This window comes from Odocoileus virginianus, chromosome 8 (assembly GCF_023699985.2).
Source record: "Odocoileus virginianus isolate 20LAN1187 ecotype Illinois chromosome 8, Ovbor_1.2, whole genome shotgun sequence".
Taxonomy (NCBI): Eukaryota; Metazoa; Chordata; class Mammalia; order Artiodactyla; family Cervidae; genus Odocoileus; species Odocoileus virginianus.
Genome location: NC_069681.1, coordinates 22,704,974 through 22,724,105, shown reverse-complemented (window position 1 = coordinate 22,724,105; position 19,132 = coordinate 22,704,974). Strand labels below are relative to the sequence as shown.

General features: G+C 36.8%; 1 protein-coding gene across 3 annotated transcripts in view; it reads right to left on the bottom strand.

Annotated features, from left to right (window-relative positions):
* The window catches only part of TRPC4 (transient receptor potential cation channel subfamily C member 4), a 203,094-nt gene that overhangs the window by 96,188 nt on the left and 87,774 nt on the right, over positions 1-19,132 (bottom strand). For all 3 annotated transcript variants that reach the window (XM_020878213.2, XM_020878215.2, XM_070471315.1), the window contains exon 3: positions 5,462-5,980. In XM_020878213.2, coding sequence (XP_020733872.2) covers positions 5,462-5,980 — 519 coding nt within the window. The remainder of the gene's footprint in view (positions 1-5,461; positions 5,981-19,132) is intronic.

Genomic DNA, 19,132 nt, shown 5'->3' with positions numbered 1-19,132 from the left:
GGACCTGTATTATCATGCTTCACCTTAACTACTGACCTATGGAAGTAGGCAGTATTTTTCCATTTTAAAGGTGAGAAAACAAAAACTCAAAAGCTAATTGGCATAACATCACATACCTGATTAGGTGTGGGAAAGAGAATTATATCCATTTCATAGGCTTCATACTTTTATAGAATCTTTTTTTCAACCATCAGAGATAGGTTACTTGATACCAACCAAAAGATATCTCCAATTGTTTTTAGATGGCCAGAAATTTACCTAAAAGAAGGCATGGCTAGGTATGCACACTCAGATGGAAAGCTTTCATTTCTCTATCACGTGACAGGAGAATATTAATGTTTGACCCATTCCCCTCCATCTTTGCATTTCCTTAGGTTTACTTCCCTTTTGTAAGTAGGATTTTTTTTCTTCTTACCTCACTCTTGGATCTTACTTTGCAGATAAATGAAAGCTCTAAGAATCCTGTTAGCAGAGGAATAGACCTTAAGAAGAAAGAAGGTTATCAGGATCTGGGCAACCATAATAGGGTGGGTGATGACATGAGGAGGGAGAGATGGGAAGAACTTGAGAGGACTTCTGTGCTATGCCACAAACGCAAGGACTTACTGAAGGTGAATTTCGGCACTTGGGGCTGAGAGAAAGAAAATTCATGAAAGTGAAAGTTGCTCAGTTGTGTCTGACTCTTTGCAACCCCATGGACTATACAGTTCATGGAATTCTCCAGGACAGAATACTGGAGTGGGTGGCCTTTCCCTTCCTTTCAGATCCCTCTCCAGGGGATCTTCCCAACCCAGGGCTCAAACCCAGGTCTCCTGCATTGCAGGCAGATTCTTTACCAGCTGAGTCAAAGGAGAGTTGCTTCCAAGAGCTGCTCAGGTGCTTCTGATGATGTTACATTTGGCAACCTCTGTCTTCTCTACTTGAGAAAGTCAAGGAAATCTAAAGAAGTTTTAATTCATGAGTTAAACCTTGATATATAATTTCAAGCAGTACTTACTCACCTTGACAGCATATTAGAATTATCTGGGTAGTCTTTTAAAAATCACCTCTGCATTTCCAGGGGTTTTGGTGTAACTGTCCTGAGCACTGGGATAGAAGCAGCAGTGCAGTGTTTAAGAACAACCTCCTAGGTGATTTTACAGAGATCCGGCAAAACCCAGGACAATGCGCAAGCGACATGAAACAGGGCAGAGGCCTTTCTATGTTAAGAGAGTCCTGGGTGGAAATGCCCAATATGGGAAAGCCGTACAATTATGAGTGTTTGCATTTGACTGAAATGTGAACTATGAGTAGTGATGGCGAACGATGAAACTGACGATTTAGGCAGAATTCACATAAAGCGAGCTGTGACATTTGGACTTTACTTGCAAGAGTGAGCAAGACACTGGAATGCTTTACACAGAGCTCACATGCTCAGATTTATGCTGACCAGACAGAGGGCTTCTCTAAGACAGGGGCTTTCTGTGCTATACCTGAAAAACTATCCCCAGATTTACTTTTCCTAAAACACAAAACAAAGACCCTTAGGTGGTGCAGTGGTCAATGAATTGGAGGAGGTAGGACTAAAGGCAAGGTGTTCAATGGAAGAAACTGAAAGTGAAAGCAAGTAGGACGCAAAACAGTACTTGCAATGAAGCAACGTTGCTGCCATAGCAAGAGAAACTAATGATGAATTCTGAGTTGAAAACAGGTTAAGGGCATACTTCCCAGGGAAAGTGGTTTTTAAGAAGAGATCTGAACACAAGGATGTTTCCAAAACAGTTCAAAACAGAGAAGAGAGAAAAAAAGAGAAGGACGTGGTAAGTAATACCTAATCAAATTCAAATAACCCATTCTGTGTTAACTAAGTAAAGCAAACTAAGACAAAGGCATTACCATATTTACTTGGGTGAATGACTCTCAAAGTTATTTCTGCAGAAAAATCTCAGTTATGGAGGGAACACCATATGCAATACCCTTTTCTTACTTTTCTCCCCAGAATTACTCCCTTTGCCATTTTTCCATAACAGTTGTTTGATGTCCATGAGACAATGTCCCGATAGTATGAGACATTTTTTTTTCCCTCCAAATTATCCATATTCTGATGTGGAATTTACCAGACACAAGAAAATATGAAAGGTATATTCAAGACATCCTAGATTTGAATAAGAGTGAAAAATGAAGAAAATGAAGGATTAAAAGACAGTCAATGCCTAACAAAGGTCAGCTCTTCTTGCCTGATTTGTAGAAAATGCAAAACTCTTACATAACTGCTGACCAGCCACCAGAATCCAATGGATCTAAGAGGAGAGAGTGATTGTTCGCCACACAGTCCCAAGGTTCTGATACCACATGCTACAGAAAGCAGCTGATTGACACGAATCTCTTCATATTGCTCCAGGATAGGATAAACAGGTGTGAGTCCAGGGCTGTCCCCATGTTGATTTCTCTCCTTCCTCTTTAACAACTCCCTTAATTTCTAAGACAGAACCCAGATTAGTACCAAGTCGAAAGTTAACATTGTAAAACTGTTGACTTACCTTCAAGAAAAGGAAAAGTAAATGAACAGAACATAGGCTGTTGACTAATAGAGATTATATATATTTTTTTCACTTTAATTTGAAGAGCTATACAGGGATTGTATTGCAATCTTTCCATATAAAATAATGTGTTTAATTGCTTTCCATTATTAACCTAAACACTGCAAATTAATCAGGCAAGGAAATATGCAGGGAGCCTACCAGAACTAAGAGATTTTGAAATTTTATTCAAATGCATTCACACTGAGCATACTGAGATCAATTCACGTGGAGCATCTTTTCTCTATCAGGTACTGAAGTAGGACTGATGAACGAAACAAACATGTTCCAATTCAAATACATTCACACTGAGCATACTGAGATCAATTCACGTGGAGCATCTTTTCTCTATCAGGTACTGAAGTAGGACTGATGAATGAAACAAACATGTTCCAGACACTGACAGCGCAGAGAAGTGAAGTGAAGTGGCACAGTTGTGTCCTAGAGAAGGCAAGTAAAACACAGCAACACAAAGCAGCCTAGAATGTGCATAATGAAGGCATTTATCCGAAAGGTTGTATGGAAGAATTGCTTCGTGGAATCTCTCTGTGGGAAAACAGAACTGAGTGAGCTTTTAAGAGCAAGTAGGACTCAGTCATGTGAACATTAGTGGGAAGGCAATCCCAAAACATCAGAGATGGGTCAAAGACAAACCTCAAACTTTGGTAGACTGAAACAAGGAGAACTTGTGGTTAAAAGGTATAGAGCAATGTGTTGTTGGATTCGATTTGCTAGTATTTTGTGAGGATTTATAGCACAGGGAACTCTACTCAATACTCTGTAATGGCCTATATGGAAAAATACTCTAATAAAAATTAGAGTAGATATATGTAATATGTATAACTAATTAACTTTGCTGGAGAGCTGAAATTAATACATTATAAATCAACTATACTCCAATAAAACTTTTTCTTAAAAAAGTTCTTCCTGTTCAATCTGTACCCTTAAAAAAAGAAAAAATAATATATATATATATATAAGGGAAGACATTTATGCTAAAGTAGAGTTTTATTTAAGACACATGCTCTTGCTAGAAAATCTTATCAAGTATTTTCAGATCAGTAATTTTTGAATAATTTAGGAGTAAGTTTCATAAAACACAACCTATGATTTCAAAGAATGTATATGAGTGTAAAATCTTATTCTTGATTTTATAATGCTATTATTAGCCATCCAACATTACTTTGCTCTTGAAAAACTGTCAACTCTAGGGAAATATGCTCTTTGATATTGAATGAGATACTCCAGAACAATTCTGTAATAATTTTGCTTTTTTTCCCCTCCATTGTTATTTCAAAACTAAAATAGAAAATGCAAATGCAGAGTCATTTTAAAAATGAATCTTTTAAAAGCTATTACTACTTCTTGTTTTTTTATTACAAGTTTGTTTTTAGCCTTCCTTCATCCTGCTGCACTGTTAGGTTCTATCACCCTCCAATTCCATAACTTCACAGAAACAAAAAGTACAAGCATCTTGAAAGAAGTGTTAGAAATTATCAAATGTTTTCTATTGCTTTGCTTCTAACATACTTAACCAGGGGCTCAATTTGTGGCTCTTTGTTCAATAACCTTGAAATCAAGTCTTTTCCTAAAATATAAAAAAGGATCTAAGCAAAGAAAAAACATCTTTAGTCAAATGAAGTTTTTCGTTAATTTCTTCTAGTTGCATATTAAAATTATTCTAGTATCTTAAGAAAAAACAGAATCCTGAGTTCTAAACACAAGACCCTAAAAAAATGAGTTGATCGTATTGACATGGCTCAACCTAGTGCATGTGATTTTAGTCAGAGGTAATACATACAAAAGAAGCCATTTCCTTTGCTGTTGAGGGAAAAGATTGTTAAGTACTTTTAGGCTCCATGACAACTGGCCAAAGAACTGTAGGATAAACTCAAAGAAGCAAATTCAGGTATCTTGAACCTTAAGTATTTAGTAAGTAGCAACAGATAATGCAGCCAGTGTTAATGTGGAATATTTAGGGACAACTCAAAAAAAATTAAATACATTTTTTTCAGAAGCTTCTTTTTCATCTTGTATATGTAGTTTTCCAATATTTTTGTTCTAGAATAATTACTATAATTCACCAATGAAAAGAAAACCAATCCTTTTTTGAGGTAGAAGTAAACATATTTTTAAGAACTTACTCAAAATCAGTGATAGAAGCAAAAAACAATTATGCTAGGCAATATGTATAATAGATCTGAATTTTCCTCATTTAATATTCAAATCCACAGAAATCTAATGAAAACTGTATTACTTTCCTGCAACTGACTTCTTTAACTTCTCATTCCTGCCAAATAAAGAAACTAAGCCAGACGTGAGAGAAGTTTTAGAACTTCCACCTGCTGTTGGACTAAAAGCTTTCTTTTATTAATAATTTCTAATAATGTATTTGTATTAATATCACACCTTATAATTTACTCAGAGCATTCACACACATCCACTCATTTTATACTTCCTTCAAATCTGTGAGAAAAAATATTATATATATATATATATATATATAAAGAAGTATACATATAATTAAGTATAAATATTAAGTCCATTAAGCAGATGAGAAAATCGAAGCTCAAAGAAATCTGTGTGACCCTCTAAAGAAACAAGATTTATAAATGGCAGAATCAGAACTCTTCATACAGAGAGTCTAAAATTCATTAGTTTTACCATTTTCACCCCAGTAAATGTGTATATTTTAATACAGATGTCAAAAAACATCACCAATTATTAAAGCACTTACTGACACTCCTAAATGTGTTTCATAATCAGTAATCTGGCCAACATTTCATCCATTTACAGTTAAACAGAAAATGCTTTAAAACCCCAACCTAATTTTGGAGTACCAACTTTTCCCCCTGTGATTAAGTTCTGTGGCATTTTGGTGGATAAAGTCTAGCAACACTCACCTCTTTCTGACGGTACTTAATGGCCAATTTGAGTCTCGCGAGATCGTTTCCACTTTGTTCTTCCAGGAGACTGTTGTCATCGCGGTAATTAAGAATGATTTCCAGCTCTCGGGAACTTCTTGTCTGATCCAGTAGGTCCTTAGCAAATTGTTTGCACTGACGAGACAGCTCCTCATACTCTGACTTGAATTCATTTTCCACCTTACTCAGTTCCTGGAGCTCCCAACTCAACTGAAAGGCTGTGAGAAAAGGGTCTTCACTGGACAGGGCAATGAGAGAGGGGCTGGCCAGGGCCTTGTAGATGTTGAGTCTGGAGCGAGAATGGCGGAGACTGTCCACATCTGAGCTAGACACGCATTCAACGCAGTTACAGCGGACCTCGTGGGGTCTGGGCACTGAGACGCCTTTCTGAACCAGAAGTTTTATTATCTCATAATTATTTGTATGGGCTGCCAAAATGATGGGCGTAATGTCTGGAGTGAATTCAGAGAACTGCTTATCAAGGAGTATAGGAGGCACCTAGAAAGAAGAAGAAAGCAGAGGTCACGAGGAGTTCTTCATTTGCTCAAGCCTGTGATTTAAAACAATGTGCTACAGCAATGTTGAACAAGATTCATACATCTTTAGCCAGGGTTGTTTTTTTTCTTCTTCCATGACAGATGCAGCTTTTTCCCCTCCAAAGACAAGAAAAAATTAGATTAAAAAAAAAAAAACTGCAATAGAATGACACGGTGTTCTTTGTTTTATCTGAATTGTGACATTTTATGAAATCTTAAACTCAATGCCTATGAAAACCCTTGATAAAAGTCTTTCTTGCTCCCAACTTCTTCTCTAACTGCCAATCTTTGCTTTTCTTTCCCAGCGATGTGGCCTGCCTAAATAAGAAAGATGCTGAAAAATAATGATTTGCTTTAAATCCCAGACTTTCCTCTCTGTAGTACAAGTTTTTAAATTCCTCACTCAGGTTTTTGACTTGTTTGTGTTTTATCTTCTGCAGCCCTAAGATCCAACCTATGATTAAAGGTGGCAGTCAAACATAAGAGAGGTACCCTCTCAGCTTTCTCTTTTCATCTGTCCCTTTACAGTGTATCTTCCAGATGACAAGAGATGTTCCCTTGCTAACATCACTGTTTATTAGAAAAAAATGCTTCCCAATGAATCAGGTCACCAATGCGCTTACAAACAATTTCCTTTGTGTTATTCTCTAGGGACGGTAAAGACAAAAACAATTTAATAGGCACTATTTAATAGGCCTAAATCTCGTGAGAGTTCCATGGACTGCCAAGAGATCAAAGTAGTCAATCCTAAAGGAAATCAGCCCCGAATATTCATTGGAAGGACTGATACTGGAGCTGAAGCTCCACTACTTTGGCCACCTGATGCAAAGAGCTGACTCATTGGAAAAGAACCTGATGCTGGGAAAGACGGAGGTCAGGAGGAGAAGGGGGCGACAGAGGATGACATGGTTGGATGGCATCACCGACTCAAAGGACATGAGTCTGAGCAAACTCTGGGAGATAGTGAAGGTCAAGGAAGCCTGGCATGCTGCACTCCATGGGGTTGCAAAAAGTAGGATTCAACTTAGCAACTTAACAGCAAAAACACTTACTCTCACTATTCATTATTCATATTTTTATAGACATGCTCTCCTGGTGAGTAAGCGGGTATCCTGCTGTTAGAACCAGGCCCATCTGTCTGATACCCAGACCTGTATGTACTGCACTACACCCTGCTGCTAGAGAAGTTTTTGGTTCAATATTTCTTCCTGCTGCCACAAAGTCATAGAGGTCTCTGTGAAAACAGATGCTACATAAGGACAAGTTAAACAGGCAGAAAAGAAAAAGTGGTGACATAAAAATCACATTAAAATGGGATATTGGTCAAATATGATGAAAACCACAAAAGGATAAAAAGAAAACAATTGAGAGACAAATGAAAGTCATATGAAACTTCAGTTGTGCTACTTTTAAGTAGACTGTAAACTTTACAAGAGAATAATTAAACTCATATGCTTTTAATTCATCTGGTCATTTTAGATATCTGTTTATTTCATAAGATGCACACTCTATGTGTGTGTGTGCATATATATTAACATATTCAGTATTTAATATTTTAGAAGACAAGTATATCTCCCACCCTACCCTTTAAGTTAGTGGGACAATTTTCCATAAAAAACCACTGAGAGTTTTGGTCAAGAATGGAATACAATAGCCACCCCCCCCAAAAAAAAAAAATACACCCACTGCAAATCACTGCTGCTTCTAAAAAAAACACACTTTCACCAGTTATATTCAAACAAAACACAGAAAATACATATATATATAGTCTGCTGGGACTCTGATCATGCAGCCCAGCAGGCACACATGATTGTTTATCCAGATCCCAGAAGGTAAGCATTGCATTGAAAATAACAATAAAACAAAAACATTTAAATGATAGCCTGTTATTGAGTATTAATTATGCACCTACATGGGTTATTATGTGGTGTTTGATAATTGAGGGCTTTCTTATTCTATCATCTCTTCTGAGTTTGCTTACTTCCATTCTTTTATATGTACAATTTGGACCTCTTTTCCTTTTAATTACTGAGTATTACTCATGGGCCCATGGATTTTTCTTTTATTCGATATAAAATATTCAATATTTTGATTCATTGCAATCATTATTGATTTTGAACTTGTTTTTGAGGTATAGCATACATTAGATCCCTGGGTGGGGAAGATCCCCTGGAGAAGCGAAAGGCCACCCACTCCAGTATTCTGGCCTAGAGTCTATGGGATCGCAGGGTCAGACACAACGGAGCGACTTTCACTTTCATACATACAAACAGTAAAATGCAGAGTGTACAGCTTCATGCCTTTTTAAAATGCGAACATGCTTGTGTGACACACACAGACAAAATTCTGGAAGAGTGTCTGCATCCCAAGACCCTCCTTGTCCTGTCTGTTGTTCCATTTCACAACCACAAATCTAACCGCTATCACCACAGATTGCTTTCACATACTTTTTAACTCTATATAAACAAGTCAAAGTATGCACTTTTTATGTTTAACTTTCTCTATTAGTAGTAATCATTTTTATTATATCAATTCTGCATAAGGTTTTGATTCTGAAAATGACACAACTTATTTATCAATCTATTTTTGATGATATCTGTGTGGTTTCCAGTCTGTGGCTATTAAGAATATGGTTCCTTTGCACATTTTTGGCCATGTCTGTTGGTCTTGTACCTAGGAATGGAATTTCTAGATCGAATAATATTCTTAAACAGTGATACCAACTTTCATGCCCACTGTAAATTATACTTGGTATTGCTAGTCCTTTATCACTCTATCCATCTACTTATTTAAAGCATTCAACATTTTAAGCAATAATTTTGAATTGTTTTATTTATTATCAGGGTTGGATATTGAATTTGTCTAAGGCCTGAAAGCTTCTAGGGAAATAATCATATAATTATTCTCCTTAGTCCTAAAAGTATGGTTGTGCATACACATAAATGCACTCACCTACACACACACATACACACAGAGTATATTATATAAGTGATATTGGCATAAATATTTAATAAATTCCCTAAAGAGAGAATAAATAAAGCAATAGGGAAATTAATTTACAGAAGACATTATTTTTACTAGGTAGAATTAGAAAAGGATTTTAGAGGGAATTGATACTTAAGATAGGTTGGAACTAGCACCATAGAAAAGTTACCAGAAAATGACAACAAGAAAAAAAAAAATTAAGATGGGTTCATAGCAAATTCTTTAGAGTATGGGATAAATCATATAGAGATAAATAATTGTAAAATGCCTGAATGCAGATTAGTGCAACATGAGGGAAGGTTTTCGAATAACCATTGGTGGAGTCATAGAAGAATTTAACCAGGAGAATAATGGAGTAATTCCTACATGCTAATATCCCTGTAGCATATTTTGATTATCAGATTGAAAAGTAGAATGGCTGGAGGTAGATGAGGGGGCCTGGTAACTAGTGCAGTCTAAGCTAGAGCTGTAGTAATGGAAAAGGAAAGGCTGTGATCATGACCATGATGCAGGAGAGAGAGAGAGACAGAGAGAGGAAATGTATGTGTGGAATATGAGCAACTCAAAGCAAAGGTATCAGAGGACAAGGGAGCTCGAGTCCAGATGCCCTGACATATCTTTCAGTTTGGGTTTCAGTTTCAACAATGTCTGCTTGTCTCGAGGGAAAGCTAGTCATAAACAGAACTAAACAATTCAGAGTTCCATTACAGAATGGCAGTGTTCTAATGGCATGTGTGCAAAATCTAGGACTAAAAAGGGATTTTCAGAGAAGTCCTTAATCAAATAAGGGCCAATGACCCTTCTCCTCTCTTTTGTCCAATAGCTGGCCAAGAATAAAAGTTAATGAAAGGCCACTTCTTACTGACTTCATAGGAAAGATGAGAGTACCATCTCAAAGGACCTCTTGCCTTGGAAGATGGTGACACTGCAGCAGAGAAGAGGGCAGCAGAGAGATGCCTGTGTGCTGAGCTCCAACAGCAGAGACACTTGTCAGTTGACTAGCAACTTTAGTATTTACCTGATACTCAGAAATTTAAGAGTTTCCCAGGTGGCTCAGTGGTAAAGAATCTACCTGCCAATGCAGGAGACTTGGGTTTGATCCCTGAGTTGGGAAGATGCCCTGGAGAAGGAAATGGCAACTCATCCCAGTACTCTTGCCTGAAAAATCCCATGAACAGAGGATCCTGGCAGGTTACTGTCCCTGAAGTCGCAAGAGTCTTTGCAATTAAACGACAGAAATTTAAAGAAAGTCTACAAGCCATAAATGCTGGAGAGGGTGTAGAGAAAAGGGAACCCTCTTACACTGTTGGTGGGAATGCAAACTAGTACAGCCACTATGGAGAACAGTTTGGACATTCCTTAAAAAACTGGAAATAGAACTGCCATATGATCCAGCAATCCCACTCCTGGGCATATACACTGAGGAAACCAGATCTGAAAGAGACACGTGCACCCCAATGTTCATCGCAGCACTGTTTATAACAGACAGGACATGGAAACAACCTAGATGCCCATCAGCAGATGAATGGATAAGGAAGCTGTGGGACATATACACCATGGAATATTACTCAGCCATTAAAAAGAATTCAATTGAATCAGTTCTAATGAGATGGATGAAACTGGAGCCCATTATACAGAGTGAAGTAAGCCAGAAAGATAAAGACCAATACAGTATACTAACACATATATATGGAATTTAGAAAATAGTAATGATAACCCCATATGCAAAACAGAAAAAGAGACACAGATGTACAGAACAGAGTTTTAGACTCTGTGGGAGAAGGCGAGGGTGGGATGTTCTGAGAGAACAGCACTGAAACAAGTATACTATCAAGGGTGAAACAGATCACCAGCCCAGGTTGGATGCATGAGACAAGTGCTCAGGGCTGGTGCACTGGGAAGACCCAGAGGGATGGGATGGGGAGGGAGGCAGGGAGGGGGGATCGGGATGGGGAACACATGCAAATCCATGGCTGATTCAGGTCAATGTATGGCAAAAACCACTACAATATTGTAAAGTAATTAGCTTCCAACTAATAAAAATAAATGGAAATAAAAATAAAGTCTAAAATATAAGACATTGGAGCTCAGAAACATTTAGAAAATGCAGAAAATGGGCTTCTCCTTCTTTCATGGTTCACTCCCAAGTCTATTTTCTGTCCTTATCCTGTGCTTTGCTTTATTCAGTATCTTCAGTATGCAACTCTCCCTCTTTCTTTTTGTGCTTCCAATGTCATAAGAGAACAGCAGATTTTCTAACAGGAAAATAAGTAGTTCACTATAGATGCTCAGGGGCTATTACCTAAAAATGACTTTGATAAGAATATTATTTTTTCCCTCCAAATTTGACATACTTAAGGGCAGAAATGAACATCACAAGAACAACCATGTACATAACAATTACACTATGCTTGACTTAAGTTAGTCAAAATAAACTCTACAGACACAAAAGCATTCAGTTCAGTTCAGTTCAGTTCAGTTGCTCAGTCGTGTCCCACTCTTTGTGACCCCATGAACCGCAGCAGGCCAGGCCTCCCTGTCCATCACCAACTCCCGGAGTTTACTCAAACTCATGTCCCTCGAGTCGGTGATGCCATCCAGCCATCTCATCTTCTGTCGTCCCCTTCTCTTCCTGCCTCCAATCCCTCCCAGCATCAAGGTCTTTTCCAATGACTCAACTCTTCGCATGAAGTGGCCAAAGTACTGGAGTTTCAGCTTCAGCATCAGTCCTTCCAATGAACACCCAGGACTGATCTCCTTTAGGATGGACTGGTTGGTTAAAAGCATTATACCCAAGCAAACATACATGTATGAAAATATACTCATGTTACTTATAAGTGACACACTTCCCCATTTAATGAATTTCAACTGATTGAATTATATTGTTGACCCAGAAATCTACAACTAACAAGAAGAGGCAATTAAAAGAGGATGTGGAAGCCAAACTCATATCCCTGTTTATTACACTGTGTAGCTAGAAGTTTGCTTCGGCTTTTTTTCTAAGATTTATGAATATTTCTTCAATGTCTTTTTCTCAGTCTTACCATAACAGTTACATTATTAACTGAATCATTTTCATGTCACATAGTTTTCAGAATGACTGACCTACATATAAGCTAAATAACACACATTAATGCTCAGATGGTAAAGAATGTGCCTCCAATGCAGGACCCTAGGTTTGATCCCTGGGTCGGAAAGATCTCCTGAAGAAGGGAATGGCAACCCACTCCAATATTCTTGCTTGGAGAATCCTATGGACAGAGGAGGCTGGCGGCTACAGTCCATGGGGTTGCAATGAGACAGACACGATTGAGCAATTAACAATCAGTTTAACTGATTAACTGTTAACTCATAAACTGATCGCTTTCCTCAAATTCAACCCAATGCTTTTCATTGAACTGACTTGGCACCAGTCTGAGGCATATACTTTAAAATCTAGAGTGTGACATTTTACCCAAATATAGAAATGTCTCTTTGTCACTAACATATACATTTTTGAACTATTTAATGCTGAAGTATACATTTCTAGAGAAAAATTCATACTGGAGTGACATTCATCCAGTTTAACAGAATTCATTCCTTTACATTCAGCATTCATTAAACTGGGTTGTATAAACAGAGTAAAAGAAATTTTCTTATATAATAGTAATTGGTATATCCTCAACTATTAAGACCAAATAGACCAACATTCTAATCGGGCTTTACTCTGGATTAGTTATATTATCTTGCAAAAGTCCTTTAATATCACTATTATATGAGAGAGGTCATTGCTGTAACATGAAATTTCTATGATTCAAAAACCTTTTTTTGTACCCTTATTGATAGCAAAATAATTGAAATTTTATGAGAACTTTTTCAAGTACCTCAACAAAAATTTGTTGGAATCTTTAGCTTCATCTTGCTCTTAGCTTTAATGTTTTTATCTAATGTACTAAAATCTATATTTTTTAAAACTCAGACTTTTGAATATCAAATTTATCTCTCTTAATCATCCAGACTGACCTTCAAATTCAAACCAATGTAAGGGAGTTTCAACTTAGAGTTATATTTTAAAAACTAATTAAACATAATTTATTGAGAACTTGAGAAATTTTCATAAACATGCACATATACATATACACTCAAACACAAGCTTGCACAAAAATCAAGTGGTTGTTATATGAATGAATGAATAAAGTTGATGCCAAAGCCTTTGACTGTGTGAATCACAACAAACCACTGAAAATTCTTAAAGAGATGGGAATACCAGACCACCTGACCTGCCTTTTGAGAAATCATATGCAGGTCAGGAAGCAACAGTTAGAACTGGACATGGAACAACAGACTGGTTCCAAATAGGGAAAGGAGTACGTCAAGGCTGTATATTGTCACCCTGCTTATTCAACTTATATGCAGAGTACATCATGAGAAACGCTGGGCTGTATGAAACACAAACTGGAATCAAGATTGCCAGGAGAAATATCAATAACTCAGATATGCAGATGACAACACACTTATAGCAGGAAGCAAAAAACTAAAGAGCCTCTTGATGAAAGTGAAAGAGGAGAGTGAAAAAGTTGTCTTAAAACTCAACATTCAGAAAACTAAGATCATGGCATCCATCCCATCAGTTCACAGCAAATAGATGGGGAAGCAACGGAAACAGTGACAGACTTTATCTTTTTAGGCTCCAAAATCACTGCAGATGGTGACTGCAGCCATGAAATTAAAAGATGCTTGCTTCTTGGAAGAAAAGTTATGATCAACCTAGACAGCATATTAAACAGCAAAGACATTACATTGCCGACCAAGGTTCATCTAGTCAAAGCTATGGTTTTTCCAGTAGTCATGTATGGATGTGAGAGTTGGACTATAAAGCTGAGCACTGAAGAATTGATGGTTTTGAACTGTGGTGTTGGAGAAGACTCTTGAGAGTCTCAGCCTGCAAGGAGATACAACCAGTCCATCCTAAAGGAAATGAGTCCTGAACATTCATCGGAAGGACAAATGCTGAAGCTGAAACTCCAACACTTTGGGCACCTGATGTGAAGAACTGACTCATTGGAAAAGATCCTGATGATGGGAAAGATTGAAAGTGGGAGGAGAAGGCGACGACAGAGGATGAGATGGTTGGATGGCATCACCGACTCAATGGTCATGAGTTTGAATAAAATCCCAGAGTTGGTGATGGACAGGGAAGCCTGGCGTGCTGCAGTTCAGAAGTCGCAAAGAGTCAGACACAACTGAGCAACTGAACTGTACTGAACTGAAGATAATAAAGTTAAGATCATATATCTTATATATTAAAAAAATCCATGTTTTTCTCTATATTAGAAATACAGTTATAAACAGAACTGATAAATATAGAATGAAAAAGTAGCTATTATAAATTGTGGCAAAATATACTGTGCTTATGAAAATATTAAAGAACAATAAAAATCACACAGCATAAAATAACATCCAAAATATGATGAAAATATTATGTTCTAAATAGGAAGACCTAATATCTTAATTGTGTCTGCTGTCTCAAAATAAATAAGTGTACTTTGTTCAGGGCCTTCTCTGGTAGCTCAGTTGGTGAAGAATCTGTCTGCAGAGCAGGAGACCCAGGTTCAATCCCTGGATCAGGAAGATCCCCTGGAGAAGGAAGTGGCAACTCACTCCAGCATTCTTGCTTGGAAAATCCTATGGGCTACAGTTCATGGGGTCGCAAGAGTCGGACACTACTTAGCAACTAAACACCATCATTTTGTTCAGAATCTCTATTTATAACTTGGTAAAACTAATTTATTAGTTAATAAGGAGGAGTATATATCCAAGAATTTCAAAAATTATGAAAGGAAGACCATCATCCAAGAATACAGCAACAAGTACAGATCAGTTGAATAGCTTTTTAACCATTATTACTTCTTATTAAATATGGAGAAGGAAATGGCAACTCACTCCAGTATTCTTGCCTGGGAAATCCCATGGACAGAGGAGCCTGGAGGGCTACAGCCCATGGGGTCATAAAGAGTCAGAAACAACTTAGCGACTAAACCACTACCACCACTTACTGTATATGGTAACTTGATATGTGAAAAAGTAAAATTTCTATTCAATTGGAAAAAGTGGTTCATTTATTATATGGCACTGAAACCATTTTCTATCTCAAAAAAACAAAATTAGCCCCTATCTCGTTTCATAACAATAAATTTGGGATAGGAAAAATATTTAAATATATAAAGAAAAAGTAACAACATTTAGAAAAGAATTTCAAAACTAGTTGTATAGCCAAAGGGTTGGGGAGCTCTTAAACCAAGACTGGAAACACAGAATGAAAAACTACGTATTTTATTTTACATTTCTCAAGAAGAATAACGGAAGATTTTCACAGAAGAAAATCAAAACAAAACAAATTAGCAAACATAACAAAATAGAAACAGAGTCATAGATATAGAGTAAGAACAAGTAGTTGCCAGAGGAAAAAGGGTCAGGGAAACAGTGAAATTGGTGAGGGAAATTATGAAGCACAAAATTCCCGTTAAAAAAGAAAAAAGTCAAAGAAATGAAATGTATAGTGTAAGGAATACAGTCAATAATAATGTAATATCTTTGTATGGTGACAGATGGTAAATAGACTTATCATGATCATCATTTTATACTGCTAAAAATATTGAATCACTATGTTGTACACCAAGAACTCATACACTCAAACAAAAAAAAACAATAAATCTATAGAAAAAAAAATCAGATTTGTGCTTAGCAAAGGTAGGGGTTGGGGCTTCCCTGGTGGCTCAGATGGGAAAGAATCCGCTTGCAACAGGGGGGCCTGGGTTTGACCCCTGGGTTGGGAAGGTCCCCTGGAGAAGGAAATGGCAACCCACTCCAGTATTCTTGCCTGGGAAGTCCCATGGACACTGGAGCCTGGCAGGCTACAGTTCATGGGGTCGCAAAGATTCAGACAAGATTGAATGATTTAAGTACAGAGGTGGGGGTTGCAGGGATCAGGGAAGTTGATGAAGGCAGTCAGAAGGTACAAACTTGCAGTTATAAGATAAATAAGTACTAGGGATGTAAAGTACATGATAATATAATTATCACTGTTGCATGTTTTTAAGAGAGTATATCTTGAGATCTCAGCGCAAGGAAACTATTTTCTTCTTTTATTTTGTGTCTATATGACACAATGGATGTTGTTAAACTTATGGTGGTCACTTCATGATGTATGTAAATCAAAGCATTATGCTGTACACCTTGAATCTATACAGTGCTGTATATCAATTTTATCTCAGTAAGACTAGAAGAAAAGATCAGAAACATTGGGTAATCTTTCTCATTAATAGAGAAAGGAAATATAAAAGAATAATGAACTACAGTTATTTTGCCAAAGTTAAGGAGCTGAGGATACTAGTGCCCACATTCTTCAAAAGCAAGAGGAATGCAAATTTTAACAATCTTGCTTGAAAGAATCTGGCACTTACATAAATTCTAAGAACCATACTCTTAGTTTGGGAACCCTTCCTACAGAAAATCAGGCATCTTGAGACTATGTGTTTATTTCATCATTGTCATGATAGAAATCTGAATGTTTTTTCAAAAAGAAAGGCTGAACAAATTGTGGAATAACTCTTCATGAAATATTAAGATGCTACTGAATATCTGAACTTAAATGAATGCTCTATGTATCAGTCTGGAGAGATGAACCATAGTTCTTTACAAAAAGGCTCCTGATTTTGGATTCTTTAAATATTAGTTAACTTTATATCAGACACTGTCCTTGGTATTACCTAATTATATCTTAATGAGTTTATTTGATAAGCAAAGGCCTCTATAATCATATCCAACCCTGATTATTAAAATATACTTTGTACTCCACCCTGGCAAGGATCCCATGGCCCAATCATTTCAGCGTCAAACTTTCCATTCATAGCTTTCCTGTTAGTGTCTGCCTCTTTCCTCCCACTGGCCAAACTCTACCAAATTTTCAGGCTGAAACTCAAACCTTATCATTTCTATGATGCTCTTTAGTAAAAATGAGCCGTCATTAACCTGAAATTTTTTATTTAAATTCAGGTAGGAAAAACGGGAGGTATTATCATTAGCCTTTTACAAGAAGAGATAAATATAAATTTTAAAAAAAAGAAGTTTGTTAAAAAAATAAAATAAAAAGAGGGGTTTGTGAGAAAAGTGAGGAACAAGAGTGCAGATTATACAATTTATGATTCTCTTATCTCTTTTAAGTGTTCTCATACAAACTATTTATAACTTTACCCAAGCTTCAATCAATGAGACATCCAGTATAAATATAAATAATGTAATGTCAATAACTAATTTTACTCTTTTAAAGTTAACATTCATTTTGAACTGCATTGGCTATCTATTTTCACTACAAAGCCTATTTCAAGTCTACTTTGAATAAAAAATACCAGCAAATAGATATAGTTTGTATTGATTTGAACAGGTGTAGGAGAGACATAGTGACCATACTTCTGTGATAACTTGGATAACAGATTTATTTTAGAACTATGATAAACACATGAACCAAATGAACAAAGACCTGGCAAAAATCATTTTGACTCAATGATACTATTAACACAAATATGCTTTGGGTCTGATTACAATGACGTCAGCAACAACAAACATATATGAAGCACTTACCATGTACCATGCCCTGGCATAGGAGCTTATCATGCCTTATCTTAGTTAATCATCAAAATCATATATGGAAGTACAGGCCTTAGAGAAGTTCAATAGCTTGCTGATGGTCACACAGAAATCCTCACAGCCTGACTCCAGAGTCTAAATTCTTCATCAATAGATTGTCTTGTAATCAGGCTGCCGTGAGGTCCTAGAACTAGCTCAGCCATCAAGACTAAGCATTATATCCCGCCTCAACCATTTTCAGTCGTGTGGAAATGACACATCCTGTTAACTTCTCCACATTTCCAGTTTCCTGTTTTGAAATGTGGACATCTATCCAAGATATTTCTCCTTGTGGAATACAAACCTGAGAAATCTATATCAAAGACTTCCCGAAGTTAATACTCACAGGGTCGCAGTGAAGATTAAATGTGAAGGCACGCTGTAACCTATAAATCACAAAATAACAGGAGGGACTGGTGTTATATGACAAGCCTAAGATTGTGAAGAGAAAGAGCAGAAAACTGTCTTGTTCAGTTTTGCCAGATTGACTTGCTTCTCCTTGCACAAACACAGTCCCAATTATAGTGCTTGATTCACCTGAAAAGAACAATAGTCTCCTGGCGGGCCAGTTTCAAAAGTATAGATGTCAAAGCCTGGAACGTGTACTTCTCATGACTGAAAATTTGGACCATGCATTTTCTAATATGGCATAGGCTTTTGCTGTATACCACTATTGGTATACCATACATAGTAACTATTCAATATTATTTTCATCTTGGATAAAGAACTGGAGAAATTTCAATTCCTAAGGTGATGTCAAACAAACAGAAACTTTAAATCACCACCAGCTTTGGCTAGGTTTACTCACTAAAATAATGAGAGGATTACTAAGTCACTAATTCCCCCATCATTTGGTTCACAAACACCACTTTTATTTTTTAAAACTCTCTCTCTTTATATCTTTTACATTGAAGGAGACTCTGTTAAATGATATCTAAGAGAAATCCTTTATTGGTTGAAAATGTAGCTCACAGGCCAAGTGTATACTTGATTTGATAAGAATTACACATAAATTCTGGTCAGATTCTAATTTTAGTTTCACTTGACAGTGCTTATCACTTTGTCCTTTTTGAAAGTCACCAGTCCTTCGACTCCCATAACTGGCTAGTGCATTGGCTCCAGCCCTGGCTTTCCTAATGGTTTGTGGGAGGTTATTTGGAAACAATTATTGGAAAGCTTTGGAAACATTATTTAAGTCCCTTAAACTTCAATCTTCTCATCTGTAAAAGGAGAATATTATAGTCTTTGCCTAAAAGGGTTTTTTAAGGATTAAAAAAGTAATAGTGAATAATAATGAATTTAAAAGTGTTTTTAATGTAATGTTTGATAAAACAAAATCTAGTATGATTGTTATAAATATCATCATCACCATCCATCAGCATTTTCTCTGGTTGCTTCTTCTCAGTCTCACTTACTGGGGCCTCTTCTATTTATCCCTTGAACACTGTGTCTTTAGGAATCAAAA